At 40.9% G+C, this 17,451-nt stretch overlaps 6 protein-coding genes and 2 long non-coding RNA genes across 9 annotated transcripts in view; 5 read left to right on the top strand and 3 right to left on the bottom strand.

Moving 5' to 3' along the window:
* The first annotated feature begins 214 nt into the window (after positions 1-214).
* On the top strand, positions 215-6,567 carry LOC115761064 (ATPase inhibitor A, mitochondrial). The gene is made up of 4 exons (XM_030702682.1): positions 215-237; positions 481-568; positions 854-998; positions 6,288-6,567. Exons 2-4 carry the CDS (start codon positions 519-521, stop codon positions 6,414-6,416), a joined length of 324 nt encoding a protein of 107 aa, XP_030558542.1. The 5' UTR covers positions 215-237; positions 481-518; the 3' UTR covers positions 6,417-6,567.
* LOC115761066 (protein yellow) lies at positions 1,024-3,346 on the bottom strand. Its single transcript, XM_030702683.1, has 2 exons — positions 2,390-3,346; positions 1,024-2,261 (listed from the first exon to the last, which is right to left on the bottom strand). Exons 1-2 carry the CDS (start codon positions 2,646-2,648, stop codon positions 1,213-1,215), a joined length of 1,308 nt encoding a protein of 435 aa, XP_030558543.1. The 5' UTR covers positions 2,649-3,346; the 3' UTR covers positions 1,024-1,212.
* On the bottom strand, positions 3,440-5,514 carry LOC115761062 (major royal jelly protein 1). Its single transcript, XM_030702680.1, has 3 exons — positions 4,992-5,514; positions 4,179-4,928; positions 3,440-4,109 (listed from the first exon to the last, which is right to left on the bottom strand). The coding sequence occupies exons 1-3, from the start codon at positions 5,481-5,483 to the stop codon at positions 3,978-3,980; spliced, it is 1,374 nt and encodes a 457-aa protein (XP_030558540.1). The 5' UTR covers positions 5,484-5,514; the 3' UTR covers positions 3,440-3,977.
* A 1,070-nt stretch (positions 6,568-7,637) lies between the features above and the next one.
* On the top strand, positions 7,638-8,198 carry LOC115761074. Its single transcript, XM_030702693.1, has 3 exons — positions 7,638-7,779; positions 7,840-7,921; positions 7,975-8,198. Exons 1-3 carry the CDS (start codon positions 7,727-7,729, stop codon positions 8,179-8,181), a joined length of 342 nt encoding a protein of 113 aa, XP_030558553.1. The 5' UTR covers positions 7,638-7,726; the 3' UTR covers positions 8,182-8,198.
* Positions 8,199-8,415: 217 nt separating this feature from the next.
* On the top strand, positions 8,416-8,692 carry LOC115761076 (immune-induced peptide 18). Its single transcript, XM_030702694.1, has one exon. It carries the CDS (start codon positions 8,427-8,429, stop codon positions 8,625-8,627), a length of 201 nt encoding a protein of 66 aa, XP_030558554.1. The 5' UTR covers positions 8,416-8,426; the 3' UTR covers positions 8,628-8,692.
* Positions 8,693-9,487: 795 nt separating this feature from the next.
* On the top strand, positions 9,488-9,872 carry LOC115760809. The gene is made up of 3 exons (XR_004017685.1): positions 9,488-9,643; positions 9,701-9,767; positions 9,826-9,872. It is a non-coding gene; the product is annotated as an uncharacterized LOC115760809 (long non-coding RNA).
* A 496-nt stretch (positions 9,873-10,368) lies between these two features.
* LOC115761047 lies at positions 10,369-12,869 on the top strand. Its single transcript, XR_004017706.1, has 8 exons — positions 10,369-10,550; positions 10,616-10,679; positions 10,734-10,902; positions 10,966-11,417; positions 11,483-11,938; positions 12,001-12,396; positions 12,458-12,499; positions 12,562-12,869. It is a non-coding gene; the product is annotated as an uncharacterized LOC115761047 (long non-coding RNA).
* A 414-nt stretch (positions 12,870-13,283) lies between these two features.
* LOC115760557 overlaps positions 13,284-17,451 on the bottom strand; it is a 43,511-nt gene continuing 39,343 nt past the window's right edge. For both annotated transcript variants that reach the window (XM_030701962.1, XM_030701963.1), the window contains exons 2-5: positions 15,525-15,630; positions 15,197-15,457; positions 14,888-15,134; positions 13,284-14,817 (exon numbers count right to left, since the gene is read on the bottom strand). In XM_030701962.1, coding sequence (XP_030557822.1) covers positions 13,965-14,817; positions 14,888-15,134; positions 15,197-15,457; positions 15,525-15,630 — 1,467 coding nt within the window. In that variant the 3' untranslated portion in view covers positions 13,284-13,964. The remainder of the gene's footprint in view (positions 14,818-14,887; positions 15,135-15,196; positions 15,458-15,524; positions 15,631-17,451) is intronic.

Raw genomic sequence — 17,451 nt, 5'->3', positions numbered from 1 at the left:
TGGTATTTTTATAAACTTAAAGAATGTTGATTGTATATAAATTAAAGTAAATAATTTAAAGTGTTAGTTGCGAAAACATAATTTTGCATGATAGATCGTATAAATTTAGTCATGCATTTAATGAGTGAAAAGAAGTGGCAGCATTAACCTATTAAATATAGTGGCAGCCCCAAAAGCAACCGGCTCGAAGCTTCGGGCACACTTGCGACATACAAGTTTAACACGCAGAGAAGTCAGGTAGGTTTTTTGCGCCACAATAAAATTGTTCTATACATATATATATACATATAATTTAATGTTTTTCTTTGTGTGAAAATAATAAAGAAAAGCGCTACATACCCATAAGTATCTTGATACACAAATAAAAATGTAAATGTGTATGCTTGTGGCTTTTCATTGTTTATATTATGTGGAATCCAATTGCTTGGGGAAATTTCTCGTCGATTTTCGTGGTTTAATAGCTGTATTTTCTTTTTCCAGATTTTTTACATCCGTTTTTGCATAACTTATTGAGAGAAATGTTCGTTGTACGTCGTAGCACTGCCCGCTTGTACCCCGCAGGAGTACAGTAAGTTTTTAACCTATAATTAAATGCTAATTGGTTAACACCTTTATACAGCTATGGTATTTTGTTATACTCACAAAAAACATAACACAAAATGATTTTTCTAACACGCACATACGTAACTTTCGTAAATTATTACTGATAAGATAATTTGATCACAAAATTTCATTACTCTTGACCCGGCAATATGTGCATTTGTGTATGTGTGTGTGCGCCTATGACTTCATTATTACATAACAAGTGCAAAAGTTCTAATGCTTTCTTTGTATTGCGCTGCCCTCACTACAGATTGGCGAAAATGAGCGGTAGCCAGCTAGGCGACTTGGGCAGCGGTGCCGGCCAGGGCGGCGGTGGCGGCGGCTCCATTCGTGCTGCTGGTGGCGCCTTTGGCAAACTGGAGGCTGCCCGCGAGGAGGAGTTCTTCTACAAGAAGGTAAGTAAACTGCAATTGACTTCAGCTAAACGCAAATATGTACACTTTATTCAAATGGCGTTTAGGTCACACTAAATGAAAAATGCTTTAAAATTTTACCGCAATTTCGTTGTTGCATGGCGAATGTGCTAAAAAATGTAGAAGAATCGAGAAAAGAAAAAAAAAAAGGTGGCAACACTGGGGTTCAAAAAGACTGACCAGATTGAGATTGGGCTTAGTAACAGGGCTGTCCATGGAGCAGCTCATGAATGCCGCACTTCTGTATGCGAAAGTTGACTTCTTTGAAATTGAGTCCCGCTCCAAAAGCCTTTTGTAGGCGATTCGAGAGCGCCCATAGCTCTTCCTTGCCTTCGTGGTTTCGTACAATCTTAAGACCGCTGATAAATTGCAGTCGTTGCTGATCCTGGATCAGTACGGATAGATTCTCATGATTGTACGCTTGGCGTATGTTCCAAGCCAGTATACTGGTCGGCTGTACCAAGCCGCAGAGCAACATGCCTGTCTCGCTCATGGCTGCGGCCACACACTGGCTGCCTCGCTTGCCCAGCAGCAGGAACTGATCCAGCCCAGCGCTGACATCGTTTCGCTTCCAGATGCTAGCATTGTTGACCACTTGCAGTGGTATTGCCATTTGCCAATCGCTGGATAGCGAGTGGAAATACAGCATACGCTCCATGTGCCCAGCCAGCCCGTGTGGGGTTAGTGTGAGAGCCACGGTGCCATCCCATAGCTGGAAACTCTCGCCGGCTATCGTAAAGGTGCCAAAGTCTGGATGCGGATAGGTGTACTTGTTCTCGATGCGCCACGATTTTTGTGCGGCCATGTCATAGACCACAATGCCATCTCCAATAGAGTCAGCCATGTAAACGTGGCCCACATCGCAATTGTGTGCATCCAGATCAATGGTGGGCGTCACAAAGCGACTGACACCCGTCTTATACATATCCTTGGGCATGCGGTAATGATGCACCACGCCCCCACTAGCCAAGTCAAGGGCGTACAGCTGCGGCGGGCAGTGCTGCACAAAGTCAATCTCGCCACTGTCCAATATCCACATGCGTCCACACTCGTCGATCTGTGTGCGATATACGGATGTCAGGCCGTTGCAGTCGGCGCCATGGGATTGATGCCAATCGTAGCTGGGATAGGCACGCAACTCGGTGCCATTCTCTCCTACCTCGTTGGTCACAAAGGCCAGGGAGTAGGGCACGCCCTTAGTGAAGCGCGGTATGGTCACAAAGATGGAGGGCGTCTTGTCACCATCTAAGAGAATGAAAGTTAATATTTAGTCAAATCTGGGATGAAACTTGCAGCACAACAAAGGAGAATGATGTCATCTTTAGAGCTTTTTGCTTTGCTTTAGCTTAATATTTCGATTGTCATTTACTTACGTGTGTAGTAGACATCCACATCGATGGGCACGACATTGCCAGGATCATAGAGACCTGCGCGCAGTACACGCTCCCGTTCCTCGGGCGTTGGGAAGCTCAGCTGCAGGTTGCGCGCCTCAAAGACTCTCTCCAACGCCTTGGAGTCGTATCCAATGCCAGGTGCCGTGGCATATTGTCCTGCCACAATGCCGAGCACACAGCTAAGCAGTGCTATTATCCTTAGGCCTGGATGGTGTTCCATGCTGCTGCTGTAATCCATTCACTTTCGTGTGATCTGCGCCACGTAAGGCCAAAATTGTAACTGCGCTTGCGTCGCCAGCGTGCGGTCCATGTCTTTCTAATCCGCCTAACCAGACCAGACCTGGTCAATTGGGTCAGCTTTGTGGTAAACTGGTTTAATTGCACATTAAAAGCTTGCATTGAAATTCTCATTGTAACGATCTTGTTTATATCAACCGAAAAAATAACTTCCAAAAAAGCTGTGCAATTCGCAGGGGCTAATTATGAACGCCTTCCAGCCACTTCCAGCTGCCACACTGTGCAGCAGAATACGCTGTCAAGGTAGAGTCCATTGCCCCCCGTAAGTGTCGCAGCAATAAATCACATATACTCTAATCGCGGGCTTTTGTGACTAACGTCTTGTATTCGGCTGAGATCTTAGGCAAACTGAACTTTCCGTTTGCTTAAGACTTGACGTTGAGTATGGTTTTTCCCTCGAAAAACAACAAGGTTTCACTACTTTGATCTGGGTCTTTGTGCTATTTGATCTCCCTGTTTGCTTTGCTAAAGAGTAAACCGATTGAAGGTTGATTATACCAAACAAGGTGCTTCTCGCAGATCTTATGCTAATTTCTAATTTAATCAAAATACTCTCTCACTTTGCCAAAGAGTTAACTAAAGGTGTCGAAGTAAGATTTCTCTTTCTGCATGTTGTTTGCATAATGCTCAGTCATCTCTTAGTTTGAAATTCGTATTTGTAGCTTTCTCCAATAATCAGGCTTGCCCAAGAGTATTCAATATTCGTTTGATTAGCTTCTGTTTAGTTTATTTGTTGCTTATTTTTAACCGGATCCAGTTTTAATGTTAACCAGTTGCTTTTAATCAAATTCCACTTGTTCCACATGTCCGCGAAATCATCCTCAATGCGTAGCATTGGCGATAAGGCGACTTTGAACTCTGTTGACAAAAATATTAGCGATAAATATAGTTTCACTAGCCGACCAGCATAACGCAATGCTGCTTGACTATACAAATACCCCTGCTCGAGGGGTAAATGTTGTGTGAAGTAATGTAATTTAATTGCTTTCCATATTTACTGTTGAATTTTGAATAATATTACGATTAGGCAACTAAATAACTAAAAAATTATAATTAATTGTATAATCTGTTTGTTTTGTTTACCCTTTTTTATATTTAACAATTTTTGGGTAATCAGAAATTAGAATTTTTTCGCACATTAAAATCAACTCTCTAATTGAAGCGTTCTAATTTGCGAGCATTCACTGTAACTCCATTGACCTGGCATTATTTGACCTGGTTTGTTTTGGGTAACCAATTGCCACTTATACGTAGTCGACTTATGGACAGATTAACTAAAGACCAAACGATTGGCCAGATCGTCGTCGCTGGCAAAGAATACCCCACTGTGTATGTCGTCCAGCGGACGGCGCAAAATGCGGAAATTGATCTCGTTCGAATTTAATGTGCCGCTTGAAATTTTCTGCAACAGGACGAAAATCAGGCAGCATAAGAAGCGTGCACGGAACAGGTTGACACGGAATGCGCTTACCTGAAAACGGTTCGAGAACATCCAGAGCTCCTCCTGGCCGCCGGCATTGCGCACCACCTTCATGCCGCTAACAAACTGCAGCTCACTAGACTTGGCTGGCAGGTTGCCAAAGTTGCGTGTGTTGTAGGGCGTGTTAGTGTTCCAGGCGAACAGCTTGATGGGATTGAAGGTGACACAGTAGAGATTATTGCGACTGTCAATGGCGGAGGCGGCACATTCGCTTTTACGCCTGCCCAGCAGCTTGAATTGCTCCGGCATGGCATCCACAGCATCCTCCCAGTTCTCCCGTCTGTTCAGCACGCTCAGAGGCACCGAGTACTCACTGACACTGGCCAATGGATGGAAATAGAGATTGCGTTTGTCATTGTTCACGGCAAAGATGCCGTCCATCAGAATGAAGCTCTCGCCGGCAATGGTGTGCTGTCCATGGTCGGGATCTGGGTACATGAAACGATTTTCGATGCGCCAAGCCGCATTCGCCTGTTGATCGTAGACGACGAGGCCGTGATAGGAGACATCTGACACATAGACGATGGTGCGTGCACAGTTGCCGCGCGGCGGTGGATCCTGCACCAGCAAATTGGGAGTGATTAAAAGCGAGGCGTTCGGCACATAAGTCTCATTGGGGAAACGGAAGCGATGCAGCAAACGATCGTCGTTGAGATCGAACTGCAACAACTGCGGCGGGCAGCGCTGCACGCCGCCAACACTGCCCGAATCAATGACCCACAACTGATTGCACTCCGAGATCTGGAAAGCAGTTAACCAATGAGGCAACTCATAGAAGGACGCACTTAGCTTCTAGCTACTTACAGCTACACGAAATGCGGAGGTGATCTGGTCACAGTTGTCACCATTGTTGTTGTGCCAGTTAAAGCTCGGATACGGCTGCAATTGTGGTCCATTGCTGCCCAACTGATCCGAGACGGTGGCCAGAGTGTAGGGTATGCCGGTGACAAAACGTGGCACGGTTGTGAACACACGCACCTGTCCGTTGGGCAAATAATGTGGCTGAACATCGATGGGCGTGCCATTGTCCGCCATTAAATTACCATCTGCCTGCGCCTTCTGACGATCCTGTTCCGAAGCGAAGCCGTACTCCAATTGTCGCCATTGATGCACCGTTTCCACCGTGCGTGTGGGACGTCGTAAACCTGACGCAGCAGGAAGGCTGCCGACACTGGGAGCCCTGTAGTTAGGACCGAGATTGGCAGGGCTGTAGCCAGCCTCCCCAAGACTTGTGCTGATAATGAGCAGCAGAGGCAAAGCCAGCGGCAGCCGCATTATTTCTCGTCGCTGTCTCATCTTGAATGATTGCTCAATTGTCAAAGTGCTGGATGGAATTGTGATGGGCAGCGCTTATCAACGGTTTATATAGAAGAATATATGTGTCTATATTTGTATTCTTTTTGGAGCTGATAATTTTAGTGTTTAGGCTTGAAGTCGGGCTAAGCCGCATTCGTAAATATTGACTTTTAATTAGCTGTATTTGCGGTCGTTCTTTTGAGCACTATTTAGCCAGATGGAGCAATAATTGCCTTGAGTCCAATATCCACTTTCTGCTTGAAGATTCTTTGCTCTTTGTTCGCGTTTTCATCAGTTCGGCTGCCAATTTACAACTAAAACTGGCTCGAAGGCAACGCCAGCCAATACACAATAACAGAAACAGAATCAGGTTCAGGTTCAGGTTGGGATCTCAGGCAGATGCTACAGCAGCAACAACGGCAGCAGCACCAAAAATAATATGTTGTGAGTCTTTTTCTCTTATATAGCTTTTATGTTCTCTCATTCGCAAGTTAATAATATGGTAGCTAATTTGCATGCGATGACAAGATGTTAATAGACATTTTTCGGGAACTCGTCTGTGTGTGTGTGTGTGTGTGTGTGTGTTAAAAGTATTTTTACTTAATATTCGCGTTGGCGCTCAGACACTGGGGCTTTTGCGCCATAGCTAAGCGGCTTTATAACGTGCGCGCAGTCGGTAAATAATACCTTCGAATACAATATTGTCAATTATCGCTAAGGTATAATTAACTTTTGCCCATCAATTGAACTCACGTTGCAATAATAAATTACTCAAACAAAACTTTGTTTGTTTGTTTTTTTCAGCAAAAGGAGCAATTGGAGCGCCTAAAGAACGATCAGATCCATCAGGCCGAATTCCATCATCAGCAGATCAAGGAGCACGAGGAGGCCATCCAGCGCCACAAAGATTTCCTTAACAACTTGCACAAGTGAACACCTGAAACACTCTCGAAGCACTTAAAACTATAACGTGACATTTAACTTAATTGCATTTAGCGTTTATATTTTTGTGTATGGTTCTTAAAGTAAACACGAACTGTCTAAATGCTTTAATAAAGAATTGTATTTAATGCACGCTTTTGGCATAAAACTTGAAATTTATATTTCTTCTCTAGGGTCGTCAACAGGTTATCCCATTGATTAATAACATTTGACTGAGATCTTATTTAAGCTGTTAACTGTTGTCTATCTGTATGGGAGAATTTTAAATGTTTTGTTTTTTTTTTTTTCATTTCGTATTATTATTTAATATGTGTAGTAAATAAATTTAATGCACGTCCAGATCTTGCATCTAACAGTCCTTAAGTACGTATTGAAAACTGGTTTTGTTTTCATTTTGAATTAAAATTCTGAACATTCTTTTACGCAACGTCATTCATTAAATTGGACTTATAAGCATTATTTATTCGCCTGTAAATTAACTCTGAAATTGCTTCTGGTGTCGGAAGTCAGCGTAAGCGTATAAAATCAAACGATTTTTGATAAATTTGGAACAGGTAGGAAGAAAGTACACACCCTTCGATTGAAATTGTATTACATTTATTTTATTACATAAAACAATAATCTTAATTGGCATTTGTACTGAGTTGGGAATTTATTCGGAATGCAAATGTGCGTATATAAATATATACCTGTATCGTGTATACATAACTTCGATCTCACAGATCACAAGAGCTGGAGGCTCTTGAGTTCTTGTATTCCCTTAGCAGATCAAATAGACTTGCTTGCATATCCCTTTCAGATGCATTTTAAGCGGAATAGATAGTTTTTATACAAAAACACAGTTGAATGCCATTTTTCATAACAATCGAACAATTCACACAAAAGTTGTTTACAAATGGATTTTCCATGGTGCTGATCGAGAAATGCAAGGTCAAGGTCATTGGACACATATTGTTTCCCCCAGACGACGTGCGCAACTCATGAGTTGACATTTACCAAAATTAACTTTTAAATTAGCCTAAAAGTACGCAGCGAGAGTTACAATTGTGTGCATTAGCACAGTGACGTCCACAAATAAAGTGCATGCCAGCATCAAGTGCGCGGCGCTTGTAAGACATCGACTTTTAATACATCCACTTTAAGATTTGGTCAAATTTGTTAAATCAACATTAATCTCATATTAGAAAAACCTAGTTACACTTGCGTATACATCAAAATTGTGTGTACTAGAAGACTAAATTCGTTTTCTTTCTATTTTTCATCAAAAATCAAATTCTTGGCCTCAGTTTAACTAATCGAAAATGTCGAATATAATACGCAAAATTCTAAAACAGACCAAAGATTTGACCAACTGGTAAGACCACTTCAGGCATTATTAATTAAGCAAGTACTTAAATAAGAAACCTCTTTCAAGGAAATTTTTGATCAAAAACAACTTTAATTTGGCCAATGTAATGGGCAACAGTGTGGATCTAAAGCTGGAGGAGCTGCGCTTGGTAAGAAAATGCATATATTATATAGATATATAGTCAGATATACAAATTCCCAGGAGCGCAACGAGCTGGAGGCACGCTCCAAGGCGCTAATGCAGCGACAGCGTTGCGTAGAGTCTATGTTAACAGATATGACGAGGAGTATTAAGCAAATGGAATTCGACATCGATGTGATGCAGATGCAGAAGCCGGCAGAAATCACGCCCCAGGAGCAGGCGAGCACAGAACCAGCTCAGCCAGTGAAACGTGAGCAAAAAATATAGAGAGCCCCAGAAAGCGAGAGAACCATCAGAACTTACCACTGATCGAGAGAGGAAGAGCAAGCAAAATTAGGCGGTGATTTCTGTGAGCTTATCAGTGACAGACGCAAGTTTCTTTGTATGCTAAACAAAAACCCCGCTCGGTGCTTCACCACAGCCGCAACAAGCGCACTGCGAACTGTCTATATAAATGACTCGCCCAGTGAGTCGGGCTAATTAGTCGAAGAAAGGTTTTCCCATAGAACAACATGAAATTCAACGCACTCTGCTTTTTGCTGTTGGCGCTGATTGCAGCGTTTGGCATGCTGCCCGGCGCCCAGGCCGAACCTTCGCGCGACAGTGGTGGCAACAGCTGGAGGGGCGGCTCACAGTCGCGGCCACAGCAGCGTCCTTTCTATTATGATGCGCCCATACGTCAGCCTGGTCAGCCCAGGACCATGTACGCCTAGTTGAGAGAGTTGATCACACAGCTGTTTTACCTTCACGATCAAAAAATTGAGTGAAATAAATTACAATAGTTTAATATAGCTAACGTGTTTTTCTCTGGAGGGAAAGAGTTGCTATTGAAGGGCATATCAATAGCATTTAGCTCACATTTCTGCTCATATTCGATTTCTGTTCATTGGATTTTAGCTCTAAGGATGACGCGAATTAATCCCTAACATGTTTTGTTTATAGCCTTTTTATGAACTATTTAGCCTGCCCTTAGCCTTCACAATTTTTATTTCTGTCGGACCCTTATTTTCTATACTCATTTAATTCTCTATTTTCATGTAAATTTATAATTTTTCCAAATTTTCAGTGAAACATTATTAAAATGGCTCAAAATTTGCTAACCGTCTCTACCTTCATTGCCAAAAATCTTCGATTGTTGCAGCCCCAACAAGTCTACTGTCAACAGGTTATTAAGTAAGTGTGCATGCTAACCAGAAAAGGTCCGATCTGCTCTACTCAGCTCAGCTCTACAATGCACACTAGGTACACCGAGAGGATTCGGGAGACGGGCAAGGTTAAGGAAAGTGTGAACTTCTTAAAAATGGTTTGGTTGTATATGGTTTCTGTGCATCAGATAATAAACATGTGCCCTATTATAGCAAAGGGAACAACTGAAGGAACTGCGTAGTAAAATACTTAAGGAGAGGGACGTTATAAAAGATAGAATTGAACAGTTGGATAAGCAAATTGATAGCATCAAGAAGAAAAATGATGAACGCGAAAAGAAGACGACCAGCTGAATAGCTGTTTTGTCAAATCGTAGGAGCAATTGCTAACATATTTTCTAATGTCAGTCTCTTTCAGTCCAAATTTCAATCAACTTTTTAAATCTGGGTGTGCCTGCTCAAAATTTTAGTTTTTCTTTTTTACTTTTTCAGATACTAATTATGGAAGGCTTCTTTGGGCAAACAAAGAGAGCTGCACTGAACTTCTTGAGACCCTTAAGATCAGCTTATCAACACACATTCAAGTGAGTTCTCCGATATCTGGGGCAAAACGTAATTATCTATCATCATATATTATCCAGGCATTACAGCGATAAAACGTATAGATCGAAGGGCAGAGGTGATAATTATTCGAACTCCTTGAAAATAGTTTGTATTCTATAAATGAGCCTCCTCTCCTTGTTACTAATTATTTATCTATCCAAAGCTACATTCGCAAATGAGTTTAATAAGAAATAGAAAACTATACGAACGCAAAATGCTTGACTATAAAATAACAATATTGGAAGATGAAATTAGATACGCCCTAGCAAAGTTGAACAGTGCCAAATTTAATGAAAAATAGTCCGAGGAAGCCAACCGTATGAAAGATCAATTCAATTCAAAAAAAATGACTCTCTACATCGTTTCTTAAATTAAAAACCGTTGTATTTTTTATCTTAATATATGGTGCACTACTCTAATAATATTTAAAACTGGGTTTTTCTTGTGTTCGGCTTCCATCGTCGAAATGCGGTGCTTAAATAAATGAGAATCGCATAGAAAGGCGACATTTTGAATAAAAGGCTGTGCTTTTGCTCCTGTTAAATGCATTCACATTGTTTTTAGCTTATTCAATTTAAGTTCAGTGCCTGATATTTAAACTGGCTTCATATATCAACTCATTGAACTTCCTAGCCAAGAACATATACGAGCATATTATCAAAAATGTCTGCTGTCACGTAGTCATTGGAAATATATTCAGTTGCCTTAAGGTTTTAAGCAATATGTTTATATATTAGGAAAAATTAAATTTCAAAATTTTTGATTCTATTCCAACCTACATTTTTTGGCTGTAGCGACATTTAATATGGCAACTGTTCTGCAGAATAAATATAGAAATGCTTTCAATCTATTGAAAGCCCATAGTGTGTGGTCCTTAAAATACCTAAAGTAAGTCTTTCTTCTTTTTTTTTGATAGTTACTATTACTAAGCTAATTGCAAACGATTTACTTAGGCATTATACTGAGAAGCTTCACGAGAGGGGCAAAGCCATGGAAAACGTTTACTTTCTGAAAATCGTTAGTAATTTAAATGATTCCATTTTCTTATTAATTTGTTTCTTTTCCATCTAGCAATATGAACAGCTACGGGCATTAAGACGGACAAAGCTAGCTAAACGAAGGGAACTAGATAGGAATATCACGGACCTAAATGATACGCTAGAGGAAATTGAGAACGCGCTAAGAGAACGTCGAGTTCTCTAAAACTTGCTTAGTCATGTTATTTTACTATAGGATCTAGGTAGGTAACAAATTGTGTTCTTTTATTTTTTTTTCAAATTTTGAGAATGATTTTCTTTGCCAGAGGAATGCCTGACAATATCCACACCAAAAACCTTGACAGGGGCGGACCAAATGTGAATTTTTCTACCGAGAAAAGTTCGCAACTACGATCCCTTATATTTTTAGATAGAGTAAAGCCTCAAAGACTCGATCATGAATCTGTTGCAAATATAAAAGCAGCAGATTCATGAGCGAGTCTGTTCATTTTGGTTTCAATTTCGAAATGTCATTTAAACCTGAGTAGGTGCTTTTGGAAAATATTACAAAAAATACTTAAATTTAAATCAGAATTTCGAAATGTTTGTCATGGGAACCTTCAGTCTAAGGGCCGCTGTAAAAATGTTGTGGTACATAAATAGCTTCTCTATAAAAAGCACAATCCCAGCTATGATAGGTCCATTAATAACCAGACATTACTGCAATGAAATTCGTGAAAGGGGCAAAGCAAGTGAAAACGTCCACTTTCGGAAAATAGTGAGTACTTTGAATGGCATTCGGTTTCATTTTTTGGTATACATTTCTTCAATTTCTTTTTAAAGCAATACGAACAGTTTCAACGTATTATCGAAAATCAAAAACAAATCAGGGAGGAAATTAAGAGATTGGGTAAAGAGCTGGAGGACCTGAAGAGAAATATGGAGAAACGCGAAGAAAATTCAACCCACAAGGATTGATAAGCATACGTACCTTAGTAGGCGCTGTTTACAAAAATTCTGAATAATGATTTCCGTCAAAATTAAACTTTGTAAACTCTTTTCAAAATTAAAACCTCATTTCATACCTTTATATTTTATTTTAAATTTTTAGTAATTTTTTTTTTTTTTTTTTGTAAGAGCGAAATGCTGCCGGTTCATAAAGTGCTCAAGTCTAGTAGCTTGTTGAAGCCCATATTTGATGATTTGCCACAAGGATTTTTGAATATCATGTTCCGCTCTTATACCAAAGAGATTTACGAAAGAGCCAAGGCCGTAGAGAATGTGCACTTTTTGAAAATTGTTCGTATTGAAAATATATTTAAGAACTGCCAAAAACCAACCCCATTTTATGTTCGCTTCAGCAAGGGGAGCAGCTGCAAAAGCTGCGAAACAAAATGCTCAAGGCGCTGAAAAAAAATGAAGATAGTGGGGCCGTAGACGGCAATCTAGAGTTGAAAGAATCACGAGCTGCGAGAACACAGCAAGCAGATAATTGAAATTGTGTTTCTGAAAATTGATTCGGCAAAATATTATGCCCAGAACAACGTTTACAAAACAGTAGGCAACCGTAATTCTGTTCCAAATACATGCTATTTTGAACAAAACTAATATCAAAATTCCAAATTCAATATTCTACAATGTGGAGCTGTTTCAGGCCCAGATGTGTGATGGAATGTCTCATTAGATGGAGTCTCTCGTTCCCTCAACAGCTGCGCTTGTTATCAGACAACGAAAAAGCTAAAATTCTCGAGGCGAAGGTAAATTGCTATTCCCTTAAATATACCCTAGAAATGTGTTATTTATGCTGTTTTTGCTCAGAACATAGCCATGTGGAGGAAACAGATAAGTGAGTTGGTTCGGGTAAGTCCTACAGTTCACAGTTCACAGTTCGGTCAACTTTCACAAAATGCAATCATTCTTAGAAGCGTGCAATGCTAGCACTTATAAGCGATTACATTCAGCTACAGGAGCGTTATGTGGAGTCTAGACTGCGAAGCAATAAAAGGTTGCTAAAATATGCAAACAAAATTTGGAGCTTGCGCAGAAAAGAGTCGTCTTGAGAATTTAGATGAATTACTGCTTCCGAAATTTTGATTTTAAAGTGCTGGTCCTATGATTATAATATCTCTTCAATTTATTTAAAATAGTTTGTATTTCTCATTTACAAATGCTTTACAAGAAGCGTTACATAACAGGCGTCAATAAAATGAAAAAGAAATGCTGCTTCAAAGTAAAGGCTTTTTTATGTAATGTATGTTATATGTTTGTCTATATAAATACATATATATATATATATATATATATATATATATATATATATATATATATGGATATATATATTATAGATCGCTTAACAACACTTGAAACAATAAATGTGTGGATATACTTGCAAATTAATATGGCATTTAAAAACGAAAAACATGTCCACATACGAACTATACAAAATAAATAGAAATCAGCATTAAGAATTTCGATCATATAGATAATATATGCGCGTAATATGCAAGGTGAAGTAACTTAGTTCTAAAATAAGATAAAAAATGATTTGTTGTGCATTTCGTTAGTCGAACTCAAGTCAAAAATATATACATATATATATAAATACATATATATATATATATATTTTATAAGTACATTTTTAAAATACATTTGTGGTAAGTAGAGTTTGTGAGTGTGCGTGTTGGTGTGTGTGTGTAGTTTTGAGCAACTTGGAGAGCTGTTACGGATACTACAACTAGAACTAGAACTAAGTAGAACTAAAAACTTGAATGCGTTCGGGCGTATTCACAAATCACTTGACTTGGTCAAGTGCAGAGCCACAAAACACACGCCTTAACTCACCTGCCTCTGCCCAGGAGTCTGTTGTGTCCCTGTGTGTGTGTGCGTGTATTTGTGTGTGTGTTTGTTGTGAGGTAGGCTGAATGCTTGGGCTGCTGTTGTATTGAGGGCGAGAGTCCTTTGACTATATAAAATAATATGGCATACTTTTGTGCGCCGCTGCAGCTGCAAGCGCAATGAGCTGCCGTCTATCTATGTGAGTGTGCGTGTGTGTGTGTGCTTCTAGCTTTTAAATACTGGTCAAAACAATGCCAGGAATGTTGTGAATTGCAGCTCAATGCATGTGTTGTGTTTCCATGTGTGTTTTCCATGTGCGTGTGTGTGTTCCGGTCTGTCTCTGGTTACAAAATTTGTTGCTTATTCTAAATTTTAACTTTAGCTACGCCCTACGTGCTAAGTGCTACGTGCTACAAAGTTACAGCTATACAACTATAACAACGATGAAAACGATGATAATCAAGCAGTTAACAGTGATCGATGCGTTGCTCTAACTGGGCAACCGCTTGCTGGCCAGCTCCTGCAGCTTTTGCAGCGCCAGCGTCTTGTTAATCTCGACCAGATCGCGGCTGTGCTTGGCCGCCTGCAATTGTACCTCCAGTATTTTCATGCGCATCATATGCTCCTTGCTCTGCATCTCCATGAACAGGCGCAGCTCAAAGGAGTTGCCTGTGCTGCTGGCGGCGCTGGCGGCGCCGGCGGCGGCGCTGCTGCTGCTACTGCCGCCAACGACGACAACACCGCCGCCGCTGCTGCTGCTGCTGCGCTCCAATGCTTGACTGTCTGCGGATTGTGGCACAGCTGCGGTTAATGGCAGTGGCAGTGGCAGTGGCAGCGTTGTTTGCTGCTCCTCGCTGGCCAGACTGCTGCTGCTTGTGCGCTGGCGTTTGGCCATGGGCTTCAGCAGCTCATCATCATCCTCATTGTTGTTGTTGTTATTGTTGTTGCTGTGTTGATGCTGTTGTTGTTGCAGTGCCACAGCCTGCGCCTGATGCTGCTGTATGGCAGCAGCCGCTGCGGCAGCTGCGCTCGGGAACTGGCCACTGCGCAGCGCGTTGAGCGCCTCCAGCGTAGCGGATATGTTGTTCATGTTGAAGCTGGGCTGAAAGCCGGACATGTCGCCACCAGTGGGCGGCAAAAAGGCGCTGCTCGTGTCAAGCGTTGCGGCCGCCGGACTCTCTGGCTCGTGCAGGCCATTGCGACTGTGATTGGGCGAGACGCTCAGACGCTCGCCATTGGCATGAATATCGCTGCTGTGATTGTTGTAGGTCTCATTGAAGGTTTCATTGGTCTCCTCTTCCTTGATGTCCACATCGCACAGCTCCTGTGGCGGTGTGCGGCTGCTGCAATTGGCCAAGCAAAAATATAAGTTAGTTATGTTTGTCTCGTTCCAGTTGTTGCTGTGACACTTACTCATCCATATCGTGCTCATCGGCATTGAATTTGTAGTCATCGCGATACTCAAAGTCCTCCTCAAGGGCCAGTGGTATTTTGGAGTAGTCAATGCCATCGAGTGCCTCCGATTTGCACGCCTTTTTCGCCTCCTGCATAAAATCCCAGACCTCAAAGGTAAACGGGGAGGGCTTCTTGCGATCGGCCACCTCAGCGCCGAATCTAGCCAGGCGATTGTTATAGTCGAGTATCTCGTTACGCGTGCATGCTAATATGAAACGAGAATAAGAATTAGTTTGGAATTTTAGCTTAGAACTTTGTCACGCTCACCCTTCATGCGACGCCATTGCTCCTTGAGGCGATTGCAGGTGCGATCGGTGCCAAATTGATTGGAGAACTTCTGATGTATAATCTTCCAGGCCTTGTTCTTGACGGCGGTTAGGCCAGCGTCTAGTCGCTTATTCTCAATGATGCGCATATCCTTGCGGCACAGATCCAGCAAGTATTTCTTCTCCTGGTGATTCCAGTTCTGTGTACGCTCGCGTTTCTTATACATGTTCATCGATGGACTGTTCATGTATTGCGTCATTTCTGTGCAAAAACCAACGAATTCCAATTTGTTAAACAACAATTGTGTTTAAGATTTGATGTAGTTTACCTGTCTTTAGATCGACACCCTCCAACAAATTGTGGTTGGTGCTCTGCCAGTTGGCGGCTATCTTCATAAAAGCCTCCAGATCGTTGGCCGTATACTGTTTGTTCACCTGAAATAATTAGAAATTTAGCGTTCAATTAAATGCGCATTTTAATAATACCCAATCCCGATCCCGAAAACCTCAAATCTTAACTTGTACCAGCAAAAAATTGAACCCAAATATCGAGCTACTTGGGCATGCAAAACTTGTGCCGCTTGAGACCTGTTGAAATGCTTTAAGACGCACTTCAAGATACATTGAACCTGACTTTTTGGACTTAAATTCCAATTGCCACAAAACAAAAGAAAAACAATAAGGATTCGAGCTGGTTTTTGTTTTGTGCATGATTTCTGACAAGCGTCTGACATTGTCTGATGTTCTGATATTCTGATATGCTCTGGCAATATGTGATGCCACAATTTAATTGATTTTCAATTAGCCAACAGACAGCGCTTGCCATAAAGGGGGCAGGGCAAATGCGAGGGGCAAGGGGCACGCCTGTATGCTTCACACGAAATATAAATGTTTTGCGAGCCATTTTGAAATGGGCCAAGAAATTATGAATAACAATGACTGTAAAATGCATTTATATGTATGAAGGAGAATCAAATAAATTTTATCAAAAGTAACACACACACACACACAACAATAACACTCTCTGGGCTAACAAACAGCTGCCGACATTTTGTGCGATGCTTTTTTTGTGTGTGTATTTTTCAGGGGCGATCGAACGTCGCACTGACAGCCAATTATATTAAGATCGAACACACTTGCACACACACATACACACACACACACACACAGTTGCACACAAGTTCTTCATAATCGGGTACATATATAGCCAATATGCCCATCCATATATACTTAATTATATATGTTTGTGTGTGTGTGTGTGTGTGTGTCGTCTCTGCCGTTCTACCCAAAAACTTATACGCTATGCACCTTGGTTAAAGCTTCAAGAAAACAAATGAAAAACAAAATATAAAATATTCTCAATAAAACTAGGTGATATCCTTGCCCAACACTGAGTTCGCGTATTTCTAGTTAACATTTAAAATTGATTAAAAAAAATTCTAGATATATATTTTTTATTTTATTCATTTAATAAATGTGGACCTAATGTCGTAATCTATGTCTAGTTCTAAGTGGCAATATTTATAGACTGCTTAGCCTCTTCACTTATGTCTTTTATCATTTACTCTATTTATTTATTTTTCTGATAATAAATATACCTAATTAAAATATTATTAATGTTAATTAATAATTGTATTTTAGAGGTTGAATTCTTTTGCGGATTTCTCCAGTTTTAATTGTAATGGAACCACTGTGCTCGCCGCGGCGCTGGCACAAAAATCGTCAATCTTTAAGTACGTTTTATTGTGCTTTATTTAATTTCATTTCATTTCGATTTTTCAGCTCTCTGCCCCCTTATCCAATACCCCTGCCCCGCTCCCCGCTCGCCTACACCCTTACCCCCCGCTACACCCGCTACAAACTTCACTTCACTTAACGCTGCGCCATGTGTTCAATATTTTTATGCCGTATCTGATTTACAATTTGCATTTGTGAGTACTCGTGTATACATATATATTAATATATGTTTGAATGGATGTGTATGGGTATTTAATGGGTATAGACGAGCGCACATATATACATATATACATGCACATGTACATGTGTATGTGTGTATTGTGGAAGGAACTTAGTCATTGAACGACGTCAAATTGTGTTTATGATTACGTTCATTACTTATTTATTTGCACATATTTAATAACAATTGATAATTACTCAATTTGAGCTAGGAAGCTGCCCGTCGATTCGACAGCCATTTAAATGCATGCCGAGTGCTATCAAAAGGGGCGTGGCATAGCAACAGCGGGAATACGCGAG

The sequence above is a fragment of the Drosophila novamexicana genome, unplaced genomic scaffold (genome assembly GCF_003285875.2).
Source record: "Drosophila novamexicana strain 15010-1031.04,08,12 unplaced genomic scaffold, DnovRS2.1 tig00000462-arrow-pilon, whole genome shotgun sequence".
Lineage (NCBI taxonomy): Eukaryota > Metazoa > Arthropoda > Insecta > Diptera > Drosophilidae > Drosophila > Drosophila novamexicana.
This window is presented reverse-complemented; position numbering and strand designations above follow the sequence as displayed.